Here is a 14,298-nt window from a genome sequence, read left to right as displayed (position 1 = left end):
ACACAGACATAAGTATTGCACAAAAGCAGTCCCTAACACCTGCCGTCTCCCTGTTGACCACTGTCATGTTTAATGGGTGTGTGGTTTTGATGCAAAGGTCACATGACCAGGGAAGAACATCATGCGTAGCTGTTCCCATCATCCACGTCCATGTCACTTTTTTCTTTCTTTGGCCCCTCTTTCCCCCTACCACCACCACCCACCACCTCATTTTGTCATGACTGCCATCGCCATGGCTACGGCATTGAAGGTTAAGACGGTGGACGTAAGCCCTGGTGATGTTGAAGCCACGTCCGCCCAGGTTTGTCCGGGCCCCGTCTTTCCCTAGCATGCTTTTGCAAATCAAAAAGAAATCAAAATGGGTGTAATGGAGTGTAGTCGTGTAAAGATGATTATGAATATTGAATGGGAGTGGTTTTTATGGTGTGGTGGTGGAGCACACGTACGGTAAACCTAACCTGTTTTTACTCTCTCTTTGACTTGAACCCATCTGCAGTCACTTGGAGCCAGCGAGGCTGCCGACTCTCAGGTTCACACATTGTTATATATGGTTATGTGATCGTGCGTTTGGTGTGTCGGTCATTTGCTGTGTCGGTTGGTTTGTTTTCACTCTTTCAGGGTGAAGTTGCCCCATGTGAGCACAGGGATTCAGTTCTAAAGACCCAATCTGGAATGTGTACTTTGATAAAATAGTATTTGAATGCCATTCAGGTGTCTGATCCTGCCTATTCATTCATATAAGGATTGCAGATTGGGCCTGAGTATAAAAACTGATCCTGGACGGGCACTTTCACCTCAAATCTTCACTTTCGGGTTTGCTTTTGCTGCAGTTCATTGTTTTGCAGTTTCAGTTTTCATTTTGTTTATTTCTGTGGTTTCTCTTTCTTTCTTTTTTTTTGTCATAATGATGATAACAATCAAATCAAAACACATTATGGGTTTGGTGGTGATTTTGAATGCTTTGAATAAAAATGGTTCTGGCACTCATTACACGCCAAGCCAATGCTGAGAACCATCAGCAATAATTTTCTAATGGTTCCAAAATGTTTGTAAATTTTTTCTTATTTTGTATCATTTTCTAGTTTAAACGGAAAAAAAAATAATTTCACTTTTTTTTTTTGCTGTATGTCTGCCTTCCAGAGTCCATTGAGAGTGCATGTGGACAATATTTATGTGAGGCACAGTAATTTAATGTTGGAGGTTGGTACTGGCATCGTCTGATGGCTGAAAATAAGAACTACATGTTTTCCGTGTACTTTCGACGCCATCAGAACTTCAACTTCCTCTGTGACTGTTTTGTACAAGACTGCTGCCCTCTGGCACTCTCAAGCTCTGTGTGCATGATGTGTGTGTGTGGATGTTTGTTTTATGCACTCATCTCCAGTTATTTAAAGATTTTTTAGTATTGGACAAATGAAAATATGACTTGGTTGCAATTGTCTGGATACAAATGGCAGCTATGTTGAAGACACAGGCTGGAAATAAGTCATACATCCAATATTTGATATGAAGAAGCCTGAGGTAACGAACACTGTGAGGATTATTCACAAAATCTGGGTTCACCATCTGCTCTGGTCAGATTTTATCACTGTAAACCCACTGTTGCACCAAACAACCGAGACATTGTTGGTGTCCCTCATAGTAGAGCAGTTTCAACGTCGGTCTTATCGTATTAACAAGGTCTGAATATGTCAAACATACATAATATTAACTTGTCATCCAATGGCGAAGCAAAGGAAAAGTAATGCAGATTCGACCCAACTGCACACCAGCTACAGTAACCTTTTCAATTGAACATATAAGGATAAATATAGAAGAAAATACTTATTTTAATTATTTTTATATACTAAACAGTACAGATGAGATTTACTAGGTAAGGAATTTTTTCCAGCCCGAGTGTTCGCAATCGCGGCCTTGTGAATAGGCTCAGTCGTTGGTGTGTGAATGTGACTTTTATGCATGCTCTGCGCATGGTGAATGCTGTGTTTGTGTTTTATCTGGTTGTGTTTCCAATCCATATTTGTTGTTGTTTTTTCAAAAAAAAAAACTTTTGATTATTACCAGGCAGTTTTTGTCTAACCTGACTAATCCTGCCTCTCTAACCCAACTGAAGAGTTATCCCTTTTTTGTTCTCTGGTGATTGGCTGCTACCACTGAGTGACATGTGGTTTAATAACTTACTAAAACATCCTTTTGTGAGACATGGGACCGATAGTGATGCTTTGAAAGAAGTATTTATAGCACTACAATAGTCTTCCTTTCATTAATTGCTAATTGATATTATCTTAAAGAGGGTAGAGAAAGTAAAGTAGGTTAGACGGATTCCTATCAGTGTGTGGATTAATTCAAACCTCTTGACCACAGTAGACATGACAGTTAGTAGTAGAGAAATTAGGTCAGGGCAGGAGATGAGAATAGTAACTGTTGACAGCATTGATTAAAAAGTTAGGATAAAAGTATAGCAAATAAGATAATATTGAGACAGATGGAGTGAAAGGGTCTTCACTATCAGTTCCATGTTTTACATTCTGCCCAGCTGTTCCTGGTTCACTGAAGAAAGATGATAAAGAAGCTCTGTTTCGCTGCAGCCTGCTTTTATACACACACACACACACACAACAAAAATACATGAGAAAAGACTAAATTAAGAATTCATTCAAGGCTTCATCGAGACGTGGCATCTTTCTTGTTTTGACAGACTAATGTCCGTGGGTCCTGTTGAACCAACGTTTTCCCAATCCCTATATCCCTCTTTTCTCTCCTACCATCCCTATGTCTCATTTCCATCCTTCTATTATTACTTTCAAATCCTTCCTTCCTTACGTCTCTCTCTACTTGTTCCCTTTCCTTCATCTTCCATAAATTTCCTCCCATCTTTTCCCCCCTGACATTTCTCATTCTATCCTATTCTTTCACTCCCATTCAACCGTACTTACCTCATTGACTCTTTATCCCTTCCTCATCTCCCTTACCCCACAACCTCCACCCCCATTAGGACCATGATAAGACTCAAGACGAGGTGCTGAAACACCAAGCTAGCATTAGCCAGCTAAAGCGCTCCTTTATGGAGGCGCCTCCTCCCTCTCCTCCTAAGACCAACCAGTGGGAGAAGCGTCTCACCTCCTCCCCTGCTACGACAGTGCGCGTTCAACAGCAACAAGTGGTATGTCTGTCTGAATGTTGATGACTCTGCAACTGAATTAGACAGCATTTCTGGGTTTTTTTTTGTCTGGTTAAATACCATTTTGCTGTGGTTTTTCATATTTTGCTGCAAAGAAAACAATCTGGGGAACACAAATTCACCATTAACTAGGTGCTTACTAACATATATAAGTAGCATACTAGCCCTTTATTAGTAATCATTCTCACGATATGAATTAAGATTTTTCCTACATAATACATGCTTAATATTTACTAATAAAGGGCTTCTATGCTGCTTGTATGTATGTTAGTAAGCACCTAGTTAATGGTGAATATGTGTTCCCTAATGTATAGTGTTACCAATATTGTTTTGTAAGATCTTTCAGTTTTCTTAGTCTTGAGCAGGTGTTTTCTCGCGATTCTTTTGGTCACAATTGGAATTTGTCATCATCATACAGTGGATTTGTGGGCGCTTTTTTGCTTGTTCTGTGGGAGATCATTTCCATGTTTAAGAACTGCTCATCCCTTTAGTAGATTCATACAGGTCTTTCAAGCATATATGGGTTTTATTCCGCTCTGTTTGTTTTTGCTGAATGGCTGATATTGTGCTGGTTTTCACCGTGCATTTTCTGCAGTTTTTATGTCATCATATTAGGATGCAAAGCATGCACATCATTGTGTTTCACTTTGTGTGATGTGCTTTAGAGTGATCTCTTCGTTTGTGTTCTTCCCAGTTGTGTGTGTGTGTATTTCGCCTTAGAGCCTTTGATAGGAGAAAGCTTTTGGTCCAAAATTTGACAATTTTTTGGGGAAAACATTTTTGGTCCAAAACTTGACAAAAACGTCATACTATACTATACTATGTCGTCCAAAATTTGACAAAAATGTCATACTATGTCTTCCAAAATTTGAGAATTTTTGGGAAAAAATGCGACAACAACGTCATGCTATACTATGTCGTCCAAAATTTGACTTTTTTCTTTTTTTAAATACAATTTTGGTCTAAAATTTGACAAAAACGGCATACTATACTATTTCTTCCATTTTTCTCTGCAGCTTCTGTACTTCTATATAGACACTCATGCTCTGGCTTTCATTCAGATACTGAGACTCTCTGCAGTTTTCCTAAACCAACACTAGATGCTGTTATAACCACATGTTTGTCTATTACTACTGAGGTGCTGCCCCTACAAATTAACATTTATGAGTCTTGTCTACTTTCATTTGAATCCATATCGTTTTTATTATTCATTCATGAAACCATTATGTATCTGAGAGAATGAAAGTCCGTGTTACTCGAAGAGTCTTTAGCCGCTTCATGAATTAATTAATCACACGTCGTAAAAGTAAACTGACAACCTGTAATACGCTTCCTTTAATGGAGGATGCTCGCCTAATGTTTTCACAAGCTAAAGACCTTCCAGATGATTGTAATGCCTGCTGTGGATGCTGAATGATTGCCTTTGTGTCATAATGGGCATGATGATTCTGCTTTACAACAACTAACGGCTGTGAATGACACGCTTTGTCAATGTGTGAGTGGACTTAATGTGACCATGACAATGTGCTTCGTGCTTAATCTTTGCTTCACCTGCATCTTCGAGAATGAATGAACAGTTAAAAGCAACATGTATTTAAGCAGCAGTTTCTATTTTTAGAGACTTTAATGTGTTTACTGTGTAGTTTTAGCGTTTAACTCGACGAGATCAAGTGCAGACTTTGACCTCCATTTGTTACACGATGACGTGTTGTTGCTGTTTCGAAGGCACTGCTGACTTCAATCGTGTTTCTTTTTCTTTTCTATGTCGGTAAAGATAAGCTCCTGTTTACTAACTCTTCAATCAATAAGTCTTCACGTATCTACTCCTTATCCCGTCTCTCCTGTTGTCATGAACCTGACGCTGTGTGGAAAATGAACTTGATTGTGCTTGAAAGACACTTCACCAGGAACAATAATGGAGAATTAATGACCAAAAATAACGGCCCCTTTCCAATTATTAATTGATTTAAACCCCCATTGTATCACTAACTGTTAACACTGAGGATGTCGCTGCTAATGTGTGATTGATCATTTCCATGCTAACCTCTCTGTCACGCAGGAGAGTGAGCCTCATGCAGAAGCAGCAGCAGCAGCAGCTGATTGTACCATCTCTGATACCAAAGAATCTGCAAAGGTGGTCTTTACTCTCTCTTTTAATCCAACAAGCCTTCTACTCATGACACTCATCCACTGTTTCCTTCATCCTTTCACTCATTTCATTATCTTTCCATAGCCATGGTGGCTGTTGCTGTGTCTTCCTACATGTTTTTCACTTCCTACTTGTGATCCACAGTTGTCATCTCTTCTCTGATTTTGCTTTGGAATACATTTATTTTCAGTTAAGTTTGTTTTATTTAAATTTATGTTCAGTGATCATTTTTTTTGTTTTTGTTTCTTTTTGTCTCCAATGCGTTTGTGTATGCGTGTGCACCTCATTGTGTGCGTGTGTGTCCGTGCACTATGTGTACACGTGTGCATGTGTATAGACGGCCGAAGTTGAAATCGAAGAAACCGTTGTCATCCAAGAAGTTTCCAAAGCAACCAAACCTGGCCTTGTCACAGTCACAGCTGGCTCGCCTGCCAGCGCACCTACAGACCAGGAAACAAGAGAACAGGAAGTGAAGGCTCAGGAGGAAGTGGCGGCACCAAAGGAAACAAAGGCGACAAAGCAGGAGAGCGTTTCATCTGAGAGCGAGAGCGAGGAAGAAGCTGAGTACCATCCAAATGTCTCTGTGTCCATCTCACATACACAAATACCAGAGGAGAAGGAAGAAGAGGAAGAGGAGGACAAGAAAAACGAGGAGAAAACAGCAGAGCAGAACATGTTGGTGACAGATGTTCCTTCCCTTCCAGCCGAAACCTCTCATCCTGCAGAAGAAATCAGTGGCGGGGTCGAGGAGTCCCAGAAGGAGGACATGAAGAAGAATGAAAAAGAAGGGAGAGAGACCGAGGAAAGCGCTGACGAACCGATGATGACACCTGAAGAAACTCCGAATGGTGTGGCCCTGTCTGAGGAGGCTGTGACCGGGTTTGTGGCGCCTGTAGAGGAAGAGCACGAGCCCAGAATGAACGGAGAAGCCAGGCCACAGGTTATTTGTTGCTCTGAGGTAAAGTCTTCACTGGGCCAACTTCGGAGCTTCCCTGGGCTTTGATCCTTCCTACCAACTGTAGAAACACCCACTTCTTTTTTTCCCCCCCCTTCCTGCTTTTCCACAGTGCGGGTTTCCTTCCTGCTTGCGTTGAATATTTAAGCCCCATGTACATCCTCACACTCATCTTTGTCCTGTGGAAAAAGTTCATTTCAGTCCTAGTTAAAACAAACAAAAAACACCTTATTTTTATTGTACATTTCACTACTTTTGTTGATGTCAAGATTTGGCACACTCTTAATTTTAATGTCATTCATATCATTCAACATCTCATCATCTTCCACACAAACACAATAGTCCCTGCTGTGCATAGTGTGGTGTGTTACCGTCACTGCTTCCTACTCTACAGTGTATTTCAGTGTTGTGAAGTAAATGGGGCCTAATTGGGTAAATGCTTTTTAGATGCATGTTTTTATTGTGCATGCTGTTTTTCACCGTTGGTGGGCGTTTGCATGTGCATATTGTGTGTGTGTGTGTTTTGGCAGTGATGCTCCCCCTGTACCTGTGTAATTGGTTTGTCGCGGTCGCCATGGTAACGGTAATGTGGTAATCGTCGTTGCCAACCGCTTTGGAAATGCCACTCGCTCGTCTGAATGTCATCTTTGCATGTTGTTTTCCATTTTAATTGCCGGTTTCTGTTTTGAGAGTCGTTTTTGTTTCATCGGCTCATGTTTTTATGCATGTTTGTGCTGTGTCGTACTCTTGAGCTGCATGGTGTTTCCGTAGCTGCGCTGCTGTTTGTGTGGCTGTTGCTCGTACACGGCATTAAGCGGCTGCCGTCATGTTCTGCATTTCGTGGCGTTCATTGAAGACGTTCATTTTTTTTTACTTTGCATGACGTTTGCTGCATTCACTTGCATATGTTGTCATTACACACGGACAGTTACAGCTATACAGTTAAGGAGAAGAGAGTTTAACAACAGAAAGCTAATAAATACACTACCGTTCAAAAGTTTAATAATGATGAGGACATTTTTAAGTGACCCCAAACTTTTGAACGGTAGTGTACATGTTTGTGTTTCCCTAACTGTCTGAATGTCTCAAGTTTAATCCATTAACCGTCTTTCCTCTCCCCCTTCACATCTCTCTCTCCCTCCCCCAGCCTCCCGTGGTAAAGACAGAAATGGTGACTATATCAGACACGTTTGCAGCCCAGAAAACCGAGATAGCCACAAAAGAAGTGCCCATCGTTCATACGGAAACCAAGACCATCACTTACGAAGCCGCACAGGTGCACACTTCAGTAACACAGGGAGCTTTTGCCTGTATTCTCTCTCTCTGTGTGTGTGTGTTACCGTTCAGGGTTCCATTATATGTGTGAATCATATACCCTCAAAGTGTTTTAAAGCCTATTAATAATGTTCCATTTTACACAGTGCTTCCTTTCAGTGCATGGTGTCATCATTCGTTCCCTTCACATTGGTTTTTTGTGTTTTAGTTCCTCCCCCAAAGAGTTTAGTTCACACATGAAAGTTGTTCTGCAACTAATTTTCTTGTCGTTCCCCTCCCATCAGTTGGACGGTAATGGCGATGGTGAGCCCGGAGTGTTGATGACTGCTCAGACAATCACTTCTGAATCTCTGTGTACTACAACGACCACACACATTACCAAGGTATACTCACACACACACACACACACACACACACACACACACACACACACACACACACACACACACACACACACACACACACACACACACAGACACAGGTTCACGCAGCTACTCTATTAATGACTTCATCTGCTTTGACTGTCTTGACAATTGTGAGTCACTGAGCTGTATCCCACCTGGGCCCAGGTGGGCCTCATTTGTTCGTAATTAACCCAGTGCGACAGGCATGAATTCAATGTCGTACCATTTTCCCCAGACGTTAAAGGGCGGCCTATCGGAGACGAGGATCGAGAAGCGCATCGTCATCACTGGCGACTGTGACATTGACCACGACAAGGTCAGATTTCAGTTACACAGCCGATCAATCAATCACTCCTCTTTACCAGATTTTCTGCAGCTTTGCTCAAAGGTCTTTTTCTTCTATTTAAACACGTGTGTGGTGTGAATCTCCCTCCAAATCAGCCCAGATGTCCAACGGCCCTGATTTTACACCTTCACTGTGTAGGATATTTGATCAGGAGGAAGTCAAACTCTAACTTATCTTAATGTAGTTGTTTTCTGGTGACATGTTGATCGTGTTGCTTGACAGGCGGAATGCACTTTTTTAACTCATCCATCACTAACTAGAAGTTTCCATATGTCTCCAATGAGTTCCACTCACTGGCTGAGATCTGCATCAGTCCCTTCACTCTGTCACTTTCATACATTCAAAAAAAACATCTATGTTTTTTGTTTGTTTTTTTAAACCTTTATTTTGCCACACCATTATTTTTCTTTTTGTTGCTCGTCTTGGTTCGATTCATTTTCTGCCATTTCCTTTTGAGAAATATAAATCTGCACTTAGGAGGAGATGAGTTGGTGCTGTCCAAGGTCCTGCACACTAGTATTTGATATGTGATTGAGTGGTTTAAGTGCATTCATTCTTCTAGTCCAGTATTCAGTTAGGTTTCAAGACTTGTACCCAAAACTTGTTCTGTAGAATTTGATTTATACATCTTTTCTTGATTGAGTCTATATCTCAGATTTCAAAGTAATTGTACATTGGCTAAATAGTAATAAAACTGGAGATCTGTGGTGTCTGAGTGCACAGCGACATTTTCAGATATTTGGAAAAAGCAAAATCTATGTATTTTGTTCAGGTCTTGATTTGCATGATCCCCTTGTCAGTTGGTTTATGTTGCCTGTCTGTCTTAAGTTGCTGGATTTGCCAACTGATTTGTGTCACATTAAGTTGGGAATTCCCACTTAATGTCACTACTTCTACTTCAGTTTACATCCCAGCTAACTCAAAGAAGTAGAAAGACACTCCAATTGTAAATCCAGTCATTATTTAATGCTTCTTCTTCTTTTTTTATACATGTTATTCATTTAACTCCCATCATTTTCTCTCCTCTCCCCGTTTTCCACTTCCTCCACTGCTTGCCTCACTCGCTGCTGCCCCCTGTGTGGCCTTGTGGTACTGCAGGCATTGGCCCAGGCCATTAAGGAGGCCAAAGAGCAACATCCTGACATGTCTGTTACCAGAGTGGTGGTTCATAAAGAAACAGAACTGGCTGAGGAGGAGGAGGATTGACTGAATTCAGGTAATAATAATAATAGTAGCCCAATATTATTATTATTATTATTATTCATGGCGGAAACAGCAGTGGCCCCAACACAACCCTAACCCCCAACATTTAAAAGTTGTGTTTTCTACTTCCTTCTCCAAGCACATCAGGGAACTATGGAGTGCCATTCTTCTTTGGTTGCATAGCAAGTTTTTCAAAATGGAATAAGCACAAGCTGGGTGGATTGTCTTTTCAGGCTTCTGTAGAAACAAATTGGTGGCTACTGTAAAGCAAGGCCCTTACTTAAAGGGGACATATTTTGCAAAATCAACTTTTTAATAATTTAAATCCTTATATTTGGGACTCTGGATGTCCTATCAGTCGACAAAGTGTGAAAAAAGATGGCTAATCTTTGACTGAGATAAAACACACGATGTTGACTTCCACGCTCACTCGGACGTTACAATGCGCTAAATTCCTAGAATTGTTGTCTCGCTGAGCTACGCTTTGTTCGTAAAACACGAGAGAGTGCTGGCGAGGGCAGCAATATCTGAAAACTGGAAGTCTGCAAAAAAGTTCTATTCTTGGCTCCACAGTGCAGCACAGAGTTCTACACATACTTCCAGCCTCAGAGGATTTATCTGTCCAGTGGATACATGTTATATATGATGGCAATGTGCCTGCTAGAGCCTGCAAATGATCACTTTTCCAAATGCTAACTGCTGTTAGCTCCCAGTAGCCTCTGTGGCTGATGTCATTTCCTGTCCCTTAAGTTTTCTTTTTTTTTAAGGTGGACCTAAAGAGATACTACTAAACAGAGCGTTCTGAACTGTTTTGGCAGGGTGATTGAACTGCTGTGGTGCTTCATCCTTATGGTATTTTGACCAAAGCATGTTCATTAGGACACCAGAGAACTTAGTTAACTTGCAGAAGTAGGGTATAATATGACCCCTTAAAATTTCATGTTGAAAGACATGAAAAAGCAAGTTTAAACGTATACAAACATACTTATGGGTAATTTGTGTCCTTCTAAATGTTGCACACTGGACCTTTAACTATGCAAGAACCTGTTGGGTTTATTTCATTGATTATAAAAAGTCCCAGACATAAACCTGTTGACACCATCATCATCATCATCATCATCATCATCACACAGAGAAGTCAAGTTTAGGCTTTTCTATGCATGTGTGATGTTGAGTGCCAGTGTTCACAGCACCCCGACTGATTACCTTCTACTCTGTTTTTCCAGAACTAAAGGGCCCGTCATGACTGTTTTCTCTGTTAACATGAACAACCTTCATCATCACCCTTTTTCGACAACCAACCTCGATGGACTGAAGAGGAGGAGCTTAAGAACAGCAGGGGGACAGTAGAGAAGGTGCCAATCTTTTCCCAGTCGGTCGCTCTCACGTCGTCTCTGGTGCAACTTAAATCCCTCACTCTGAAACCAAGGAAATAAGGAAAAAAAATAATATCCTCACTCACTGTTTGAGGGAACAAAAAAGAACCACTTTGTTAGCTTAACATTTGTAGTGTGTTTTTATTTTTTAATAGTACTTTTTTTTTTTTTTTCTTTAACCGATTGTTTTACACAGAGAGAATAGTGTGTCTTATATTGCAGAAATACAACTATTAGGGATGCACTGATAGCCAGTTCTGGTGTGACAGCTAGATCATTGTAATGATTATTTCACGGGTACTAATGACCAGTAGTAACACTATTATAAAATGTTGAATTGTTTTTCCACACATGGGATGGGCCGCCTCAAATAGAGACGGCTTTTATCTTTCTCTTAACTTTGGACACAATTTGTCACTGATATTCTGCACTTGGAAAAAAACAATGTTATTGGTGCATTCCTAAACAACAACAACAACAACAAAAAAAGTTATTTGATAAACCGCAGCTCCCTCCCTCATTTTCAGTAAGTGTAACATTTTTTACAGTAACAACGCCTTCAAGAAACAGGGAGATACAACTTTAACACACACAACACATCATTAAAACCACATTTACCCTCACATGATAGAAACCAGCTCTGTCCAGTTGATCATGTATTGTTATAATCACACAGAAAATATGGAGCTGTAAAATATCGCGGTTAAAAACCTTGAGTGAGTTCAATTTCAGTTCACGTCTTTCTTTCTTTTTTACTCAAGGAGGAGAGAACGTTTTTACACTGATTGACTCTTTAGTTTACTTGACTGTGTAAAACTATTAATTTCTACTAAAAAAAAGGAACATCATTTGAACTGAAAATGAACTCTGTACAGTAAACTTAATGAAGGTTATTTCATGGGAACAGCTTTTAATCAGCTTAATGCTCTCCTGAGCCCAAACCACTGTACAACACTGACCATTCCTATTGGGCCGCAGGTGAGCAAGGGAGCAGTAAACTGGCTTTTTTTATTGGGAGAGCGGACCAGAGGAGAACTGGGAGAACATGGTGACATTGTACAGTGTCTATCAACATGGTCGTTACTCATTAATCATTTCATGCACGTTGGGCCTCTTATTAAAGCACGGCCGAGTCTCATTGTCACGTTATTTTGCATCGTGCGTCGAGTTAAAGCAGTTTGAACACACAATATGCAATTTAATTTGAGAGTTTTGTGCTCGAACTGCCAGCACAGGTACAGGACGAGTGTCTGGAACAACTTGATATCAGTTCTGTCTCGAATTCAGAATAGTTGAATGTTTACTTGTTTGTTAACTCGGCATCAGAAACCTATTTGTCGTCATAGTTCTTTGATTTCACCCCCCCCCCCCCCGGCTTCTTTTCATAGCGAGGAAATCTGCTAGACGTTAACGACAATTGACCAATGTCTCGTTTATCTTTGAGCGATGTTAGATTGTGTTGATTGGTTTTTGAGAGTGTGTAGTAAAAACAGGTTAGCTCTGCTCATGCGGGATGTTTTGACTGTTTTTTTTCACCGAAGCCACACTGTTTCGTGTCACTGTCGAAGCTGAAAATGTATTCTCTCACACAAGCGAGATTCTTAATCTCTCACTGCAGACAGACGGACACTAACACGGCAGTAAAATGCAGATTCAAGTGAATCGGAGGGTTCGAAGTTCTCTTGAAAATCTCTGAATTGAATTTTTTATTCAGTTTCGTTGGCCCTTTACCGAAAATTTCTTGGCGTGCAGTGCATTTAAGTTGATGCACATTTTGCAGCATGAGCAGCAAAAAAAAATAACGTTCAGTAAAATTTGATCAACTGTGCTCAAAGAAGTGGTTCAGATTAAGCTCTACCTCTTCTCTCTGGTATTTTATGGAATAATTCATGTTTTTTTTATGAAGAAATGCTGAGGTAGCAGGTTCCTCTTAATTCTAAACAATTTAAAACTCTCGTCATGGACCGAGGCACGTCCAGATGATGGAGTGGTAAAGACTGTCGTGGCTGATAAACAGTAGTTTGACATTAAATGACATTCCAGGTGAGATGAAGGTAGATTCATATCCTCCAACTCTCTTTAAATAAGATAACGGAAGAAAACGAAATCCTGCAGCGCTAGGCTAGGCAGCTTTGTAAGCTTTTGTCGTTGGTAGCTTCTGGCATAGTCTCTTTCTTCTGTGAAACTGATGTAGTTGTTGGAACATTGTGGCATTTGTCGTGCTCCCTCTCTCAAATATTTATGAACATTGTCACCCTTGTTTTCTTTTTTTCGCGTTTGTTTTTCTGGACATCGAAGATGAAGAAGAAGCAGCGTTACAAATCTAATGTTCTGCCACCATTTTTTTTTGCTCTTTTGCTTCTAGCCACAGATTTAACTTCATTCCAGTTACTAGAGCTTTGGGGCAGCGAGGAAGGTTTTTCTGAAATGTCTGTCGTCTCATTAATTTTCCGTGAGATTATTGCAGGGAAAAAATAGAATTAACTTTTTAATAGGTTTAAAAAAAAAAATGTAAAAAAAACCACACTGGGATTATGGTCGGTTTTTAATGGTTACCATGGCAACGTGGAGAGGAAACATAATTCACACAATGTCATGACTTTAATTGGTGCACACTTTTTTAACAGACGGATAAGACAGTGTGGGCTTCATTAAAACCAGCATCCTTTTTGTATTCTCACTTACTTCAACAAAAATATTTATAAAGAAAGAAACATTTATGGAAAACAACCCCGCTCCCTCTCTGCGCTCTCTCTCTTAGCACAATCAATGATCACTGTAAGGGTTTTTCTCTGTAGCAGCTTAACTGTCTCGTGTCTCCCCACACAGCCACTTCCCCCACGTGTAACACTGTTTGAATAAAGGATTGTTATACTCTGCATGGACTGCCCATTTTCTTGTTTATTCCTGCAAAAGTTGCACTTCTTGTATGTTGTTGTCTAAGTGTGCATAAGAAGGGTGTTTTCTAAATCTTAAACAAGATTAATATATAAACACAGTCATAAAATATATCAGTGTAACATTTGTAACTTTTCTGCGTGTTTCAAGCAATGGCTTCAAATCACTATCACCTTTGAAACAGTTTATTATCACGTTTCAGTGCTAAAAACAAGGGTTTGCTCGCTCAGCTGTGTGAACGTCACCCCACACTCCTCCTCCTCCTGTGTGTAGTTCTGTGCATCTGCCTGTAGATGGCGCTTCCGTCCTGCGGAAACTCCGCCAAATCAGCTTCAACTGTGGATAAAAGCAAGAAAGCAGACAGTTTATACATTAAGACTGATAAAGGGGGAAACGCACAAACAACGTAAAACGTACAAAACCGTTTAAAGTAACTAATTATTTCCAATACACTTGTTTTTTAATCCTGTCCGTGTGCGCATGCGCAATCACAGATAACACGTGACTCATC

The 14,298-nt window shown here is 40.4% G+C and overlaps 1 protein-coding gene across 3 annotated transcripts in view; it reads left to right on the top strand.

Annotated features, from left to right (window-relative positions):
* Positions 1–13,768, top strand: part of epb41l2 (erythrocyte membrane protein band 4.1 like 2) — a 52,073-nt gene extending 38,305 nt beyond the window's left edge. The window contains exons 15-24 of one of the 3 annotated variants that reach the window (XM_083898729.1): positions 251–301; positions 497–529; positions 2,996–3,163; positions 5,241–5,315; positions 5,668–6,288; positions 7,433–7,561; positions 7,845–7,943; positions 8,200–8,280; positions 9,409–9,526; positions 10,740–13,768. In XM_083898729.1, coding sequence (XP_083754855.1) covers positions 251–301; positions 497–529; positions 2,996–3,163; positions 5,241–5,315; positions 5,668–6,288; positions 7,433–7,561; positions 7,845–7,943; positions 8,200–8,280; positions 9,409–9,516 — 1,365 coding nt within the window. In that variant the 3' untranslated portion in view covers positions 9,517–9,526; positions 10,740–13,768. Of the gene's footprint in view, positions 1–250; positions 302–496; positions 530–1,140; positions 1,201–2,995; positions 3,164–5,240; positions 5,316–5,667; positions 6,289–7,432; positions 7,562–7,844; positions 7,944–8,199; positions 8,281–9,408; positions 9,527–10,739 lie in introns of all 3 variants that reach the window. The other 2 variants (XM_083898730.1, XM_083898731.1) reach the window with 2 other exon arrangements.
* Positions 13,769–14,298: the final 530 nt, after the last annotated feature.

This window comes from Microchirus variegatus, assembly GCF_963457635.1.
Source record: "Microchirus variegatus genome assembly, chromosome: 12".
Lineage (NCBI taxonomy): Eukaryota > Metazoa > Chordata > Actinopteri > Pleuronectiformes > Soleidae > Microchirus > Microchirus variegatus.
This window is presented reverse-complemented; position numbering and strand designations above follow the sequence as displayed.